This window comes from Heterocephalus glaber, unplaced genomic scaffold, assembly GCF_053883595.1.
Source record: "Heterocephalus glaber isolate CG9 unplaced genomic scaffold, H.glaber_assembly_v1.0 deba00001509, whole genome shotgun sequence".
Lineage (NCBI taxonomy): Eukaryota > Metazoa > Chordata > Mammalia > Rodentia > Bathyergidae > Heterocephalus > Heterocephalus glaber.
In genome coordinates, this window is record NW_028258325.1 from 4035149 (window position 1) to 4053458 (window position 18310).

General features: G+C 56.2%; 1 protein-coding gene across 4 annotated transcripts in view; it reads left to right on the forward strand.

Moving 5' to 3' along the window:
• Jakmip1 (janus kinase and microtubule interacting protein 1) overlaps nucleotides 1–18310 on the forward strand; it is a 119526-nt gene that overhangs the window by 99064 nt on the left and 2152 nt on the right. For 2 of the 4 annotated variants that reach the window (XM_013073090.3, XM_087187300.1), the window contains 7 exons: nucleotides 1088–1189; nucleotides 1806–1859; nucleotides 2380–2445; nucleotides 7615–7683; nucleotides 8666–8755; nucleotides 11730–11933; nucleotides 14804–14869. In XM_013073090.3, coding sequence (XP_012928544.2) covers nucleotides 1088–1189; nucleotides 1806–1859; nucleotides 2380–2445; nucleotides 7615–7683; nucleotides 8666–8755; nucleotides 11730–11933; nucleotides 14804–14869 — 651 coding nt within the window. The remainder of the gene's footprint in view (nucleotides 1–1087; nucleotides 1190–1805; nucleotides 1860–2379; nucleotides 2446–7614; nucleotides 7684–8665; nucleotides 8756–11729; nucleotides 11934–14803; nucleotides 14870–18310) is intronic. The other 2 variants (XM_087187299.1, XM_004847312.3) reach the window with 1 other exon arrangement.

Below are 18310 nucleotides of genomic sequence, written 5' to 3' on the forward strand. Positions count from 1 at the left end.
GTGGAGACTCCACTCAAACTCGAATCACTGGTGGAAGGACTCAAAGACTGACACCTAGGTTGGCTGGGCTGGGACTTCCTGGAAATCATGGAATTGGCAGTTCCTCCTCTTTCTTCAGCTCTCTGGCCCCACAAGAGCAGTGTGTGACCTGCCTGCTAAACTCATGCTCATCCTGTTATTTCCTGTGTTTGAATTATCCGAGCCCATTGGCCCAATTCCACTAGCCTCACCCAAAGCAAGTTATTTTTATCATACTGTAGTTTCTTCAATCAAATCAAAGCAATTTGATTTTAAGTGTGATTTGAAAGAGCCTTCCCTACCGGCCCAGTGACTCCCGCCGGTGCTGAAGGTTTAAGCCACATTTGAGACCAGGGTTCTGTCCTGACAGTGTATGAGCACTATGGCTCCTCCTAGCCTTTCTAAGGCCTTGTCATGTGGTGTATGATTCCTAAATGCCTCTTTGAGGAAAATTCTCCCTTCTTGAGATGTGACGATAAATCTAAGGGAGGGACAGAATCATCATTGGTTCTGTTCATGTGGTTCAAAGAAAATTGTGAGCAGAGCCAACTGCTTATATGGAAAGGAAGTGAAGACAGCAGCTGGGCCTGGCCCTGCTGCTCCCCCATCTTGGACTCTGTGTCCCTGAGCTTTGTCTACAAAGGGAGAACGGTGCTGCCTGCTTCCTTAGTTTGCATGAGGGTTAAATGGATAACCATGTGCCTGGACAGAGCGATCCACCGCACCTGTGGCTTTTGTTCCCCATCAAAGCACAGTGCCATTGCTCTTAGCAGATTTGTGATCCTGTGACACCCTGGGTTTTGATCTTGCAGTAGGCAGACTCCCGAGGCCCTGTTAACTGCTTCTTCCTAGCTGAGTAGGTAAGAAGTAAACAGATGCCTGAAGGGTCCCTCTCTGGACAGCCCCAAAGGCTTCGTATTCTTGGACAAGGATCAAGTGGTCCGGATATGTGCTTTGTGATTGTTGAATCTTGGCCAACCGGAATGTGTTGGTTTTTGCTAACAGGGGAAAATGGCAAGTGGTAAATAATCCAATCAAGTTCCATCTTGAAACCGAATCTTTTCCCCAGGAGAGAGAGCGGGGGTCTTCAGCCTTTAACCTCCGAATCACCGCCTTCCCCGAGAACAACAGCAGCGCCCTCCAGCTGTTCTGTCACCAGGAAGGAGTGAAGGTAGCGTGCGGGGGGGCCTTGGCTGAGCCAATGGCAAGGGATCCCCGAGTACCAGGCTCTGGGGTCAAGGGGGATCGTGTCCCTGGGCCAGGGATAGCATTGGTAGCACTGGATGTCCAAGATGCCCATTGAAAGCCATAGTTGGTTTTTTGAAAGGCCACCAAATGTCCCCTCTATCCATATGGAAAGCCTCAGTACTTGGGATGTGGGCTAAATGCACTCCACTCTAAATGCCTGGCTCTGGCCTGAGCCCCTCCGAAGCCCAGTTTTGGGCTCTGAAATGCAAATGGCAGCCGCTGTGTATGGAGCTGGGGTGGCCACGCCTTTAGACAATGAACCCAGGCGAGTGCGCAGCCCAGTACCTGCGGGCAGGAAGGGCTCTGCAGAAGGAGCTGTGGTTGCTGTAAGGCCCAGGGTTTGCCTGGCCTGGAGCCCTACTAGGTCCTGGGATGGCACCCTCCAGACCCACCCAGGGCCTTGCCAGGGTGCCCACCTCTGCCCTGGGGGCACGGCTGAGTGCAGAGCTCTGGCCTCTGTAGGCATGCCGAGGCCTCTAGGAATTGCTGTGCATGGACTTTCAGCTCACACAAAAATGAACGTTGGAAATCTTTTCCAGGATGTGAATATTTCTGAACTTATGAAGAAATTAGATATCCTTGGCGATAATGGGGTAACTATGAGCGATCGGTTTCTGGTTTTGTGTTCTTGTTTTGATCTGGGTGTATTCTGTGTGATTTTTTTGTTTGGTTTTAAAATTTCTCTCTAATTTAAGAGCTCCAATAAGTACAATGTGAGGCTTTGGTAGCCGTGCTCCTGAGTGGGTGGTCGGGTCTGCTTTGGTCAGAGTGGGGTTCCAAAGCGTCCTTAGAGCCTGTGAGTGACAAAGGGGACAAGGACCTGAAGAGCAAGTTACCGGAGGAAAACAGGGTTACTCGAGATTGCTGAAGTCAGAAAGTGAGGTTTTTGTCTTTCTAAAAGATTGGCTTGAAGAGGCTGTTTTGCAAAGAGCCAGTACACAAAGAGTCTCCAAGCAGAGGGACGGGAGCCATCTGTCTGCCTTGAACTGCTAGCCCCCCTTAGTGAGTGGGGTGGATTCTCGGGATGTAGCTCAGAGAGGAGCCCAGTGCTGACTGTCTGCCTGTGGGCCGGGGATCCAGTGTAAAATGCCCTTGCCCGTTTTTGTGTTTTAGAATTTGAGAAATGAAGAACAGGTTGCAATAATCCAAGCCGGAACTGTGCTTGCCCTGTGTGAAAAGGTAGAGCCCAGCGGCGGTTCTGTGCGCGTGCCTGTCTCACACCCTGCACCACATGAGAAACCGCACCGTGGTGTTGCGCTTGGCGGGGAGCATGTAAGGGTCTGTCTGCGTCTGCATGTGCCCAGGCATGCCTCGTCACGTGCTGGTGTAGCAATGGCAGGGCTGCGGAAACACAGGCCTTGGCAGGGAACAGTCCTGGCCCGCGGTGTATTTCTGCACAGGTTTTCCCACACCTGTTTTCCTGTGCTTAGTGGGAATCGTACCCGAACACCCCACTTTCTTACCCCTCTGTGTCAGCCATTTAGAATGGGCCTGACATCTGTCCCACTGGCTGGGCCACCTGCTCGTGCAGGTACACCCCAGACTGCTGTAGCAGCCTCCACAGACAGGTGTCTGGGCGCTCCCCCTCTTTCTCTGTTACGGAGCGTGAACACACGAGCATCTTTGCACATAGACCCCATCTCACTGGGGAACCCCTCTCCGGGAGAGGGTGTAGAAGTGGAATCACTGGGCCAGACGGTAAGAACATTCCCACGGGCATTGGTGTTGGCAAACAGTTTCTAGAACAGCGGCCCCAGTTCCCTTTCTACCTGCAGCATCAGCTGCCGTGTTGCTGCCTTCTTGCTCCACATGACGTCTGCCACTCACAGAGCTCGGTCCGTCTGATAGGCAGAGGACAATAGGATATCACTGTTTCCATTTTCATTTATTTGGGTGTCAGTGAATCTTTTGGTGTGTGTTATCTGTTTTGTTCTGTGTGGTTGTAATTGCATTTCTTTTGAGGATTTTCTACCACCCGTTCATCCATCTATCCATCCATGCAACAAATTAGTATTTGCTGCAATTATTTTTCTTGCTGACTTCTCCGCGTCCTTTACATATTAAAGATGCTAACATTGACCTGTTTTGTAAAATCCACATACCTGGTCTATTTGTGTTGCACACTGGTGTGGGTTATTTTAGACACACAGAAGAGTCCTTTCTACACATCTTTTCCTTTCACAGCACAGAAATTAAACTTTAAAATGCTACTTTTGAAATGATGAGGTCTTAATGATCTTAGTTGAGATTCCTTCCAGAATTTTGCGAAGGGCATTAAGAGTCTCCTTGCCTACGAATCTGTCCAGCCCCTCCCAGTAGAGCAAAGGACACTGAATGTTGTTGACAGATTATGGCCACACTTGGCCCACGGTCACACGGTTGGGAAGGGTGAGCCTGGGTGGAGCAGAGCCCTCTCCGGCGCCTGCTCTTTTCCCCTTGCTTCCCCCAGTAGGGCAAGGATGGCTGGCGACCCGTGCAGTGCAGGTCCCTGGTCCCCTGTGGGCACTTTCGGGACACACCCTCAACTTCAGCAGAACCAGGCGGGTTGTCTGGCCTCCTGGAGCAGGGCTCTGTAGTGTTACAGGAAGTGCTGGGTCAGGTCAGTCCCTGTGCCTTGAGACTTCACTGAAAAAGCCTCCAGGTCTGCAGGCTCCTGGCTCAGTGTCAGAGTGGCCTTTCCCAGCCGGGTCCTCAACCCTCTCCTTGTCCCCACTGCAGGTTGGCAGTTTAGTCACCCCGGCCCTGTGGCCACAGAACTCAGCATCCCCGGAGCAGTGCTCGCAGGTGGTGGACAGAGCGGAAGACTGCCCAGGACTTGGAGTGGAAGCTTGGCGGTGGGCCTGGGCTGGAGGGTGTCGTGGTTACCACCTCTCCAGCCCCTAGTCTCTGGGGCTCCAGGGCCGCAGGCGAGGCACTCAGGCCTTTATTAGCCTCCACTGCACGGAGTCTATCCCTGGTCCCTCCCGCCTGCTGCTGCACTCCAACAGCCTGCAGCCGCTCCTGGCTGTGCACCTGAATCCTGGGGCCTCCACTCCTGTCCGCTCCAGATTAGCACTCTCTCCTGCTGGGGAAGGGGGACCTGTGTGGCATCCAGCCACTGTCTGCTTTGACCCTTGCCATCCATGCCACCTCCCAGTTTGCACCCTGCCCGCTTCCACCACCTGCTAGCTTCCACCTGCTAGCAGCTGCCCATCTGCCTCTGACTACTGGAGCCTCACTCACCAGCCAGCCTGGCACCGTTCTTAGCACTCAAATGCCCAAGAGCAATGCCCTGACCTTCGGCTCTGCACAGACCTGACAGTGGGAGGAAGGGAGGACTCCAGGCCTGACATTTATGGAGCCCCAACTCGGGCTGGTGCAGAGGGGCCCAGTTCCCATCTGGGAGTCTCTGGGAGCAGGACTGCAAGCACTGTCTCTTGGGCTGGGTCCCGGGAGACCTGGGCTGTGCTGCTAGTCAGTGAATAAAGGCGACATTAGTCTGGAGTGGGTATACATCTTCTCCCTGCTGGACAGAAGGCTTGAGAAGCAAAGGGGGCCGTTGGGCAGGGTGGGTGCTGGATTAGCAGCACCCTGAGGATGAGGGGAGGACAGCTGAGTGACAAACAGCCCACTTTGCCTGGGACAGAGGGGTCCTGGGATGCGGAAACTTCCATGCTAAAACAGGGACAGTCGAGGGAAAATGGGAACAAGTTGGTCACCCTAGAACTGCTGGGCACTGCAGAGGTGGTGGCAGAGGAAATGGGTCCCTGCAGTGTCACTGGGCCCTGGGACAGCCCCTCCCTGCCACATGCACCTCACAGCACGGGCGGTTGCGCAGTACAATGCTGGTGTCTGAGCAAACGGAAGCGCGCCTCAGTGTCCTGGTAGAGGCGCCAAGCCAGCGTGCCTTAGCGCATCAACCTGGCCTGGAGTGCTGGGATGATCTTCCTGCCAGCAGCCTCCCCATGCAGTGCCCCCTTGGGGTTCGTGCAGCATGCTGGCTGCCCTGTTGGATGCCTCCCTGGTTAGCTGCCTACGCAGCCAGCAACCAAGACTTGCTCACCTTGGCATGAGGCTGGCACCCAGCAGAGGCGCTTAGCGTAAGACCCGAGAGGGCATGTGGGTCACGGCCAGGCATGGCCCTTCTCTCGAACAGTTACGAGCCATGGAGAAGTAGGCCCAGGGCTCAGGAAGAGGGGAGTCTTACACCTCCCGGCCCTCGCTGTAGCAGTGGACTGAAGGAGTTTGAGACCAGGGCCACAGCCGCACCTTCTGATACTGGTCCAGGTCCGAGGGCTGTCTCCAGAGCCAGGGGAGACGCTGGTCCCCAGCTGCGCTGGATCAGTCCTGACCTTGGGGAGCCCTGGGAGTGGGGCACAGAGACCTGGCTTCATACCCTCGACTGCCCCCAAGCCCCCATTCCCTATGGGTGGGCTCCTATCTCCCAGGGGTCCCACTCACAGGTGCTGAGTGGACCAGGAGCTTCCAGTGTCTCCTGGGGGTGAGGGAGGCCCATGAGTCCCTGATGGGCTTTGAGAGACCCCTGCCCTGTGGTAGCCCAGGACCTGGGCCAGCTTTTTCGGCCCTTGCAGGAGGACCTGTCACCCAACTGTCACTCGTATTTATGTTAACAGCCACCCCCGCTCGCAGGCCTCCACAGAAGCTGCTCTGAGAGTGGCTAGTAGGAGATTCAGACTGGAAAATTCTCTCGTCTTCGTTTTCGTCCCTTTATGATTGTTTACATTAGGGTATCAGAAAAGTGACCCTGTTTTAAGGGCCTGCCCAACCTCGGCCCTGCTTCTGCTGCTGGCTTCAGAGCCTGCTGACCTTGACATTGTTGGGGACCCTCTGTGGCTGTGGCTTTGCCACCTCTCCCTCCCTGGGCAGCCACCCACACCCACACCGAGCCCCCAGTGCCACAGTGCCCCTCAAGCCACAGGCGTCTGTTAGGCACCTGCTGTGCACCAGGCCCTGGGCTGGGCGGGGAGCAGCACCAGGAGTCAGACGTGTCCCCACCTGGGGGCTGAGGGGTGGGGGCTGACCACCCCCTCTGCCTGGGTGTGGTGACAGGACAGTCACATGGTGACCTGTGGCCTGGGAAGCAGGGTGGGTGTCCTGGGGGAGGTGATGCTAACATAGGGCCTGAAGGACAGGCAGACACTGGCTCTGTAAAGGCCAGGGCCGAGGCTGGATGGGGATGTTCTGAGCAGCGCCAACAGTAAGTGCAAAGTCCCTGAGAAGAGGGAGACTCGCTGTCTGAGGAGTGCTAGCCATGAGCTGCAGCCTCCCCGGCAGATGAGGGTTTGGAGGGCACGGGGTACGGGGAAGCTGGAAGGATTTGAGGTGCAGGTGCTGGGCAGAGGTTGGAGCCGGGTGAGTGGCCTGAGAAACAGAAGAGGGGAGCTGAGGGGAGCTCTCCCCTGGGGTCTTGCAGAGCTAGGAGCAGAGGAGAGACTGCAGGGGGCAGCGGGTGCTCGGGCGAGGGCGAGTCTGGGCTGGAGTAGCAGAGGGCAGGCTGGAACAGGAAGCTGAGGCAGGAGAGTTCAGGATGGCTGCGAGGGGCTGAGGAGCTGTGGTCAGAGGAAGAGGAAGAAGAAGCAGGGAGCCCAGGGCAACTATGGGAGCTTGGGGTTGGGTGAGGGGTGCACGGGCTTTAGCAAGGAGGGGCCAAAGGCACTGGGATCCATCACCACCTGGAAGGCCCCTGCCTGTGACGCCTGTGCCCCTCCTGCATGTCAGTCACGGGGACAGGGACTTCCCCTCTCAGGTGGCTCCCCGCGAAGGCACTGCACGCACCTCCTGCGCCTACCCACACCTTCCGCCTCTTGCCTACTATTCAGGTGCGGGGTGGAGGTTACCCTGGCACCCGCTTTCCTGTCACCCCTCAGCCGTGGTGCACCCTGCTGGAGGGGGAGGTTGGTGGCTGGGGTCCCCATGCCCTACCGTGTGACCTTGTCAAGGCAGTTGATCAGCCTCCACGTCTTCAGCAGTGAGACAGGGAGGTCATGAGGCTCAGGTGAGGTCACCTGTGTGACACATTTGGTGATAAGACATTAGCTGCACGCACACATGCTGGTGTCAGCCTTAAATCTCCGGAACACTCACACATTCTGCCTTCCACATGCCTGTCCCCCAGCACCAGAGCCACAGCTCCACCCACACAGGAGCCACCAGCATGCCTCCCGCCTCCTTCCCCCAGGCCTGACTGTGACACAGCCACACTGCGCACACCTGCAGGCCCCAGGCTCTCATGACCCTGCCCAGCCCTGCAGGCCTGGTGAAGCAGGACCTCTGTGTAGGCTGTGGACCCTGGGCCCCAGCGAGTCAGCTCTCACCTTGCTGTGTCCTCTTGTCCCTGCTGTTTTCTAGTGGCTGAAGCAAATAGAGGGGACCGAGGCAGCCCTGACCCAGAAGATGCTGGACCTCGAGAAGGAAAAGGTAGAAGACCCAACCCCCTGGTAGGGGTGGGGCGGCAGCGGGAGGTGAGAATTCTCATAGGAGGGCAACGCATGCATTTGCATCCTTATTTCTCTTCGGCCTCTTGGCTGTCCTGAGTAGTTAGCATCCCCTGGTGTCCTGGCTCCCACGCAGCTGTTCATGCAAGTCCATTTTCAGAGCCTCTGCTGTGTCCCCTGGGGTCCTGTGCTGTTGCCCACATGGGCACAGCCTGGGGACATCAGAGACACAGTGTGACACACAGGCCTGGGCCGGTGGCCCTGGAGGCACTGCGGCGGCTCCATCTTTGCTGACCATGAGTTGGGGAGGCTTGGGCCTATGGATGGGCTGGCTTCTCACCTGCGCCTCTGGGTCGTGGCTGTGAGATGCTGATGCACACCCAGTGTCCCACGGGGCTCGGCACCGGGGCACCTGATTGGTGGAGGTGGAGGGTCCCTCGCTGGCCATTTCCCCCTGCTGAGACTCGCAGAGGTGGCTTCCCAGCAGGTCTCGAGTCCTCTAAAACTGACTGCAGCTCTCCAAGTAGCCATGAGGTGAAGGAGGGAGGGAGTACACAGAGCCCAAGAGCAGGTGTGGTGTGGAATGAGCACCATACAGCTGTTATAAGCCTGGGTTTCTAGTCCCACGCCTGCCACCAATGCACTGGGGCATCAAAGACAAAGCCCTGAGGCTCTCTGGCCCTGTTTCCTCCACTACAGCCAGGCACAGGGGAGGAGGGGAGGCCAGGAGAGGCTGGACCTGTTGGCCATGGTTCCCACGGATGGCCCAGGCAGTCACAGTTGTGAGGCCCCTGCCAGGGTTCCATGCAGGAGCAGCCAGGAAGACCATCAAGCTCCTCGAGCAGTGTCCCAGCTCGGTGACAGGGCCCTTCTAGCAGAAGAAGGGCAGCTGGGTGCTAGAGACCTGCGCTGACCTGGATGCTGGCTCTGGCTGCGTCCCTGACCTGTGTCCTCCTCTCTTGCAGGACCTGTTCAGCAGGCAGAAAGGCTACCTGGAGGAGGAGCTGGACTACAGGAAGCAAGCGCTTGACCAGGCTTACCTGGTAGGACCAGAAGTGGGTTTGACACTTTGGCTTTTCAGACTGACCATTAGAGGGCAGCTTTCCCCTCAGGCTATGACCACATTTGGGGTGCTCACTGGGCTGCTGGGGGATGACAGTGTTCCATCCCCACCTGTGCAGACAAAGGCTGGCAGCTGGCTGGGTTTCCAAACCAATTGTGATTTCCAAAAATATTCAGTTACCTTAATGCTTTCTCTAGATGTGCTTATGAAGTTCTAGTCATCATTTGAGATGGACAGGAAGATGCTCTTTCTTATATGTTTATTTAGACTTAAATACTCATTTATACTTAAAATCCCAAAGTGAGTTTTCCTGTAAATAGCAAAAAGAGTTGGTCCCCCCAAAATACAGAGCTGCCAAATTAGGGTCAGACGTAGATATCCAACCCAAGGTGACAAGTTGTAAAGCCCTGCATAATACTGTGTTTGGGCCCCAAAATGGATCTGGGCTTCCTGGTGCTTAAAGTCCGAGCTCCTGTGTCCTCATGCTCAAAGCCACACACTCTGTCACTGAGAAACTGTTGGCTGGGGTGAGGGGGAGATGACGGACATTTACTTGTCTCGTTGCTGAGACAGAATACTTGACACCCAAAGTTAGGGGAGGAAAGGTTTACTTAGCTCGCAGTTTGTAGAGTTTCAGTCCATAGTCGGCTGGCTGTAAGGCAGGGTGGCAGGGCAGAGTGGTGTTGCAGAGAGGCAGTCCTTGGCAGGCAGCAGACAGCAAAGCAAGTGGGAGAATCTTAGTAGCTTCTTTCTGCTCCTTTTATACTCTGTCTTGGTTACCGGATTAGGGATTAGGGTGGTGCCCAGCCAATCAGTGGACGGGTTTAGTAATCACTCACCCTTGATCCTAGCATTGCACCATGAATTAGTCACACACTCTAGATCCAGCCACCTCTGAAAAGCCCCGCCTATGACCGCATGAGGCTTTAGGGGCTTCTAGACTCAGCCTAACAGTCTTGGGCAACGCTTTGCCCAGATCCTTAGGCCTGGGCCCTGTCCCAAACGTCTGTCAAGGAGAGGAGCAGCGCGGAGGGCAGGAGAGGAGCTTTAACTGTGTGGGAGGCCCAGACATGGGGCTCAGGGTTGGCCTTCAGGGTGATAAAAGCTTTGAGGTGTGCAGAGAAGAGGAACAAAGGCGAGGTTTGGGGTTCACACATCCAGCAGCACAGGTCCTCGTGGTCAAGATGTGGTCTGGCTGACCACTGTTGTGGGACTAGTTTTGGAGGTGGCTCTGGAGAAGTCCTATGGCCTGCGGGGACAGCCTGGGCCCCACGGGAGGACTGGTGCTCTGCTTGGCGATGGCTGAACTTTCTTCCTAGATGGTCTGTGTGGAAGGCTCTGCTTTTCCTGGAATCCGAGGTCCCTGCAGATTTGGAACAATGACTGGGACTTCTAGGCACCCATTCAGCAGGTCTAAAGCAGGCAGTCTAGGGGCTAGGGATTTAGCTCAGTGGTGCCGCCACCTGCCTTGAAAGCGTAAGGACCCGAGTTTGATCCCCGGGTACCAAACGAAGCAGTAGTCGACTGTCCCTGCAGAGCCTGAAAATGCCGTAGCTCCTCTAACAGTTGCAGTCTTGAAAGGAGAGGAGATGGGCCCAGGAACCATAGGCTTCTGTCAGCATCTTGTAGACAGAGGCTCCTGTGGTGACGGGCACGCCTGTGTCGGGCCTGAGCAGGTCTCTGACCCAGAGATTCAAGGTGACAGAGGACAGATAAAAAGCGAAGGCACTGATGCCAAGCTGGGTATCACCCACGGGTATCGGCACGCCCGTCCTGGGGCCCCTGCTGGGGTGCAGGGTGTAAGCTTGTGGTCCAGCATGCTGGGCTGGCCCATCTCCCTGTCCTCACCAGGAGTGGCGGGAGGGGACCCATCTGGAAGCTGGTGACACAGGGATCCTTGAGCACTGGGTGGAGGGGTGGGCTGGCAGGCACTGGCAGTGCCACTTGGGGCTCCCCTGCTCTGCCACAGGTGGATGCCAACCATCGTGTTTCCAGGGACAAGGAGGGCAGGGGAATGTGATGCCTGTGGTGACACTCAGTCAGGGCCTATGGAGCTGAGGTCCCCTGTGGCTCGGGCAGGCTCATAGAGCCGGCTGACGGGCTGTTTGGGGACTCAGGGTCCAGTGGGACAATGATGGGACTGTGCCTCAGTGCCAGCAGCTCCCTTGGAAGAGGAGGAGGATGGGGTGGAGGCAGGAGAGGAGACAGTTCTCTCCGCTCCCTACATCCCTAAGCTTCCTGGATTAAGGGGAGAAGGGACTTCCTGCAAGGATTAAAGCTCTGAGCTTTCCCAGGATGCTCCAGTGGGCTCTAAGGGCCTATTCTGCTCCACCAGCATAACTGGCTTTTGGGGGCGAAGCAGCAATTAGAACACTGCGAGCATTTGCTTTGGGTTAAAATTGTGTTTCCAATGCTGCCCCAAAACAAATGTGCGCAACAGGCACCTCGTCCCCTTGGCACCCATAATAAAGGGGTGCTCTGTTTCCAAAATGAGGAGACCACATTGGAAGCCCAGAATCAGATCAAAGTAGTTCAAGCTGGGCACGGTGGCAAGCCTGTAATCCCAGCACATGGGAGGCTGAGGCAGGAGGATCTCTGTGAGTTTGAGGCCAGCCTCAGCTACATAGTGAGTTTAAGGCCAGCCTGAACTACTTAGCAAGACCCTGACTCAAAAAGCAGTTGAACCCCAACGTCCTTTGGCTCACACAGAACGGGAGGTTATAGTTATTTCTCTTGCTTGCCCTTGTCCCCCATGTAAGCAGGAGGGTTGCTTGGCCAGAAGCATTCCCAGTGATGTCTGCACGGGACAGGAGGCCCCCCCACTGGCCTCCTATTGCTTGCAGCTCTGCTCAGACCTGTGTGCCCCTACCTGTCCCAGACGCCTCCTGGCTCAGCCTCCAGCCTCCTGAGGGTGCCTGTCCACCCCTTTGCAACCTGCACCTGTCTGTGTGATTTGGGCCTCACAGAAAATCCAGGACCTGGAGGCCACACTGTACAACGCACTGCAGCAGGAGCCGGGGCTTCGGGCCAGTGAGGCGCTGAGTGTGGGCCAGCGTGAGGACCTGCAGGCGGCTGTGGAGAAGGTGCGCAGGCAGATCCTGAGGCAGAGCCGCGAGTTCGACAGCCAGATCCTCCGAGAGCGCATGGAGATGCTGCAGCAGGCCCAGCAGGTAGGGCGTCCGTCCACCCCATGCCATGCGTGCTGAGGTCCCCTGGAGCACTGACACCTGCAAAGGGCGAGGGGCAGTGTATTGGCAAACTCTTCTCCTCACCAGCTAACCATGCTAGCCAACCAAAGCCGGCGCTCCCAGCCCTTACTACGGCGTGCAGGTCCCGTGTCCAGCCATATTGGTGAGCTGGTGCAACATGAACCAGCCCGAGGCAGAACAGCTCCCAGGGGCCTAGCGTGGTAGCTCAGGGTTACAGAGGTTGAAAATGCAGACCCTGGGGCCACACAGCCTGGCTGTGAACCCTGGCTCTCCAGGGCCGGCAGTGTGGCCTTGTGCAGGTTGTTCCCGAGCCCCTCTGGGCTTCTGCTGCCTGGCGGGGACGGCAATGCTGCTGTCCCACTGGGGAGTTGTGCAGGAAGAGGCCAGATGGGGGGGTCGGCGCTGGGTATGCTCGAGGGTCTGGACTGCGCCCCGCTTGTGGGACCTGCCACCGAGCACACCGAGGATGAAGGTGCTCTCTCTGTGGTCAGGAATTGAGCTCACAGAGGATGTTTGTGTGTCCGAATAAAAATAAAATCATAGTTCTCTGCCCTGAAGGCTCTGATCTCGTGGAATGTGCTGGTTGTGGTGGCCTCCATGTGACCTGGATGATGAGCCAGGAGCCTACGCTAAGCACAAGTGCAGGGCAGTGCCACCCCGGGCTGTGAAGCTGGAAAGTCCCCGAGTGGCACATGCTGAGAAACAAACCCAGGACCTGGGAGATTTGAGCAAAAAGGACAGAATGGGCCACAATGCCGTCTGCCTGCGGGGCAGTGTGAGGGCTCAGGTGCCTGAAGGAAAAGAAGTCAGGTTTGTGGTGCTGCACGCCTGCAGTCCTGGCACTCTAGGAAGCTGAGGCTGGAGGATGGCGAGTTCAAGCTAGCCCGGGCAACTTAGCCAGACCTTGTCTCAAAATTAAAAAAGGTTGGGAAAATAGCTCAGTGCATAGGCCCTGGTTCCAATCCCATTACTATTAAAAAAAGAAAAAAAGGAGAAGTCATTGAAGTCACTTGAAATGCAGTCTTTGGAGGATTTGAAGAAGGCCCGGGACACATGGCTCTGCTGACCTTCCCCTGGCCATCTATGTGCTAAGCTTCGAGGGGAAGCGGGCGGGAAGTGGGGTTAGCATTTCCAGACTGGTCGAGAACCCGGCTGGAGGTAGCTAGCAGGCACCCCTTGCGCATGCGCCGGCCCTGGCCCTGGTGTTGCTCCTCCGCAGAGGAAGACTGCGCGTGACACAGGGCTGTGATCTGGCGTGGGCTGGGTGGGCTGCCTCAGGCCAGGGACAGCGGAGGTGTGAAGTCGCAGAGGCTCAGGCTGGGCCCCGCATCCCAGCTCCCGCAGCCCGTCCTCCCTTCCCCCAGCCTCCCCAAGCCCTACCCTGCCCCGCCCCTCTCCTCCCGGATACTCACTGTCACCATTGTCAGAACCCTAACTGGACTGTAAGCTCTCAGGGGCAGGGACCTTGTCTCCTCAGGGCGCGCGGCCCTGCTTGCTGAGTGAGTACGTGGTGTTGGTTCTCAAAGTGGGTCCCCTGCGACTTGCTGGGACTGCGCCTTCTTAGTCCCACTCTGGGCAGGGCCAGCGCCCATCCTTAGCAGGCCCTCTAGGCATGCGGACCCACAGTGGAGTCGGGCTCTGCGTGCAGAGGGCTTCTCTGGGCCAGAGGAAGGGGCCATTCCTGCCTTGGATGGCCCGCCCTTGGCCTGATAGCTCCCTCTTGGTGAGTGAGGTTGGCAGCGCATGCAGGGCTGGCAGGGGCTATTGCACATGCACCATCTTGGGGTGATGGGCACAGGGCAAACTGGAGTGGGAAAGGTGGCACTGCGTGGTGACCGGGCAGGGCATGCACAGTGCCAGGAGTGACCAGCTGTCCCGGTCTGCTGGGCGGGGCTCACTCCTGAAATGAGAAAGGCCCAGGACCCCGCATGGGTGGTCGTCCTATCCCCTGCTCCGCCAGCACCCGGGCCAGATGAGTGGGGCAGGTGCCTGATGTGGAGTCCTGTCTCTGATCTCTGCCAGCCTGCCCCAGGCGTCCTGGTATCTTGGTGCAGTCTTGGTGCTCGTATTCTCGAAAGATCTTCGGAGCACACGGTGTTCAGTTCTGTTTCCATGAACTTGAAGAAGTCACAACATACATCCATCATTTTCTTTTTTGTTGTACTGGAAGTTGAACCCAGGAGTGCTCTGCCAGTGAGCTACGTCCTTAGCCCTTGTTTATTTTTAAAAATTTTGAGACAGTCTCATAAAGTTGCCCAGGCTGGACTCAAACTTGCGATCCTCCTACCTCAGCCTCCCAAATAGCTGGGATTACTAGTGTGTGCCACTGTGCACGGACAAAATCCACCCATCATAAAAGCCAGAATAGAGCTCCTTTGGGAGCTCTGATTGGAGGGGAGCTGAGCTGTCTTAGTCACTTTTCTCACTGCTGAGACAAAATACTCCACACCCAAAGTTAAAGGAGGAAAGGTTTATTTAGCCCGCAGTTTATAGATTTCAGTCATAATCGGCTGGCTCCAAGGCAGGGTGGCAGGGCAGAGGGCATTGCAGGAGAAACAGTTCATGGTGGGCAGAAGGCAGCAAAGCAACTGAGCTCTTCCTGTCTCTCATATCTTACCCAGGCTGCTTAGGGCGGGCAGCACTCATACCCTTCATCCCAGTGCCCTGAGCCAAGCCTTGCACCATGAGGCAATGCCAGCGTCACACACTGAGCCAGGCTCCCGGAGCTGCCCATCACCTGTTTGAGGCTTCGCTGCTTGTTGCTGGACCACATGAAAGAAGGGAAGGTCCGGGCGGAGCCCGCTGTGTGATTCATCCCCTGTGTGTTTCAGAGGGTCCGAGACTTGGAGGCCAAGCTGGAGCTTCAGAAGCGGCAGCTGAAGGAGCTGGAGGAGAAGGTAGGGCGGCTCTGTCCCCAGACACCCGTGAGGGCGTGGTCTTCCCACTGGTTTCCTAGCGCCCAAGAGGAGGCTCTGCCCCCCCAAATCACAGCCCCAGGGAATCTGAGCCTCCCCAGGCACTCCCTGGCAGACCTTTCCTTCTCAGTGGCTCCCAGGACCACTGCAGCTGGGTCTGTGCTTGCATGCTTGTGTGTGAGTGTGCGTGTGTGTGTGAGTGTACGTGTGTGTGGGTGTGTGTGTTTCCCACAGCCCACCCCCCTCCCTCTGCTGCCCCCTCACAGGAAGCACAAGGTGACTGGTCACGCTGAGATAAGGCCCTCGTGTCCCCAGCTACAGACATGATCATCTCCCCAGATCACTCATTTTAAGTGGCTTCCATACACCACAGCTAGTCGTGTGTTCCCAGGAGACGCAGTCTCTTTCCTCCCGGAAGCGAGCCAGCCTGGCCTCCCCTGGGCTTTGCAGGCTGCTCAGGGCTTTCCGCTTAGCCCCAGGTGCCGAGGACTGCGGCAGGAAGGGACAGTGGGGTCTCCCCAGGCATGTGGGTGTCCCCCTGCCTCCCGACATCACAACGCTCATCAGGGCAGACACACAAGTCTGGTTCAGGACCTCATGTGTGGAGGGACTCAGTGTGCCATTGACTACTTCCTGTGCACGCACCTGCTGGCCGTGAGGTCCCCGAGGACAGGGAGCAAGTTTACTCATCTCGCTAAGGCAGGGTGGGGCACCGCCTGGTGTCTGTGGTCACGAAGACATGTGGGCATGGATGGGGACAGGCCAAGGCACAGGGGTGTCAGTTTCACAGAGGTAAGTCCATGCCTGGGGACAAGGTGCAGAGCCAGTGGGTCGGTCCAGCAGGGATGTCCCAGGAGAGACCCCGTGTGAACCTTAGAGGGTGACAGGAGACAGTGGTGAGGGGAAGGGATATGCTGGGCTTGACCGTCTCAGGTGTCCTGAGAGAGAGGGGAAGCTGACTCCTCCGGGGCTGAACTGGGAGGGCAGACGTCGGGGCTGTCTGTACAAGGATGAGAGCCCACCCCGTCCTGCCCAGTGTATGAGAAAGAGGATACCTCCGAAGGTCCCCCACCGTGCTCTCCTGAGAGGGAGCTTTCTTTCTTTTTTTTTTTTTGGTACTGGTTCCAGGGATCAATTTCAGGACCTTGTGCTTATGAGACAGGTGTTGTGCCACTGAGCTAAATCCCAGGCTCTGAGAGGGAGCTTTTTTGCAGGTTAAGTCACCCTGTCCTCCCCTCCCTGTGTAGGGACAACTGGTCATGTGGGGGCTCTGAGTGCAGGGATGGGGCCTCGTGGGGTCCCTCCTCAGCCTCCCAGAAGAACAGAGACTGCAGGTAGGATTCAGTGAAGAACGAGTCTTGGGGGCTGGGCTGACTTTGGTCCACATCCAGCTCTGCCAGGTGGCTTGGAATTGGGGTGGGGAAGGCATCCTCTGCCCTGCCCACCCCTGCTCAGGTTTGAATTTGCTGCTGGGAGTGATGCGCTCCGTCTCCCAGGGAGGCCCACAGGTTCTAGGCTCCATTGGATAGTGCTGAGAAGGCTTTGTCCAAGGCTCGGTGAGGGGAGGGCATGGGGACTGACAGCTTGGATTCTCTCTGCCTTCTGTTCTCCCAGCAGCTTGGTGACTTGGATGGCCAAGCGGGTCACAGCCATGGGTTGTCCATCGACAGAGCCATTGATCGCAAAAAAGGGCTTAAAACATGGCTACAATTGTCCTTGCAGATGAAAATTTAAAAACTCAAGTGGGAAAGACATACACATAAGTGATGGGCTCCATGCTGGGTAGGAGAGGATCCCTTGGGGTCTTAGTCACTTGCTTGTTGCTGGGACACAGTACCTGAAGCCCACAACTTAAGGAAGGACATGTTCATTTTGGGTCACATTTCAGTCCATAGCCTGCTCTGAGGCAGGGGGGCATGGCCTGGGTGCCTGGCAGAGGAGAGCTGCTCAGGGCATGGGGGTTAGGAAGCAGAGAGGAGGGAGGGGCTGGGAGGGGAGGGGCCTTCCAGGCCACGCCCTGTGACCACGCCTCCCACCAGGCCCCGCCTCCCGCTGCAGTCAGCTCTGTCAGTCCCATAATCTGTTACCTTCCCAAAGCCCTGCCTGTGAGCACTTGAGGCTTTGGGGACACTTCAGGTGGGAACCACACAGAAATGCTTGAATCTCTTGTTGGCTCTTTTTTACTCTTCTCAAAGCCGACGTGTGTGGGCTGCTCTGCCACCTTTGTCCTACAAGGGAGTCGCACCAGCAGGGGTAGGAGTGGAAGGGAGAGGCAGGTTGGATTCCTGGGGAGGCCATAGGACTAGGAGCTTTCTACGAGGCCTCCTTGTCACCCTTGTTTCCCACCGGCATTAGTGCCATTGTTGGTGGGGCATCTGTCTCTCCCCCAGTGGTCAGAGACTCTTGGCTACACCCCACTGTGTGGCCTTAGCAAGTCCTTCCCCCTCCCATGCCTCAGTTTCCCCGTGTAGAACATGAAGGGCGGGGTGATTCCAGTGGCCTTTCCAGCTCTCTTTCTGAGACTTAAGAGAAGTGGGTGGCTGTTTGGAGTTTAGCTTGCTCACTGTATAATATAGGGGAGCTATCACCTTGTTTGGGGTGAAGAAGAATTACTTTCAGGACTCCCAGGTAATGTTGAGATGTTTCATTTAATGCACAGCAATTCTGTATGAACAAAGCAAGTCATGAATAAGTTAAAAAAAGTCTTTTACACTGGCTTGTGTGGGTTTTAATTCCTTTAAGGCTGTTTTTTCCCTATTTTTAAAAAACTAGTGAAAGAAAACAATTTTAAATAAAGAAAAAATTTCAGTACTGTATCTCTTGGAAGAAGAAGCCAGCAGGGATGGTGTTGGGAGGGTTGCTTGTCTGTGAGGGGACTGGGTCCCTGAGCTTTTCTCTCCTGGCCTGGGGGTGCAGGCCATGCCCAGCGTTTTTGGAGCCCAGCAGTGACCTTGGAAAGGTCCTTGGCTCTGTTCCAGGTGTGTCTGAGCCACGGTCCACAGACTCACGTGGCCCTGGACTGCAGTGAGTGATGCAGCCCCACGAGGTCATAACTTGTAACATAACTGAGTGATTTCCCCGAGTGTCTCTCATGCTTCAGTTATGCAGTGCTCAAGGGCAGGCTTCATGGGTGACAGTGGTCGCCATGTAGCTGAGCGCCCATGGCTGGTCCATCCAAACCCTCATGGACCCGAGGTTACAGGTGCTAATGGGACTTTGAGATAATAGTGTTTTAGCCTGCCTCCCCACGTGCGTACCTGGAAGACAGGCTTTTAGGGGTATTAAGCAGCTGTGTATATTTTAAAAATTCTTAAACCAGGGCTTGTGTTATTTCATAGAATAATAAGTTAAAATGGATTTTTAGCAGCTGTGGTGTAGGAGATACAAAAATGTATCAAGTAGGCCTTTGCTCATGATACTGTT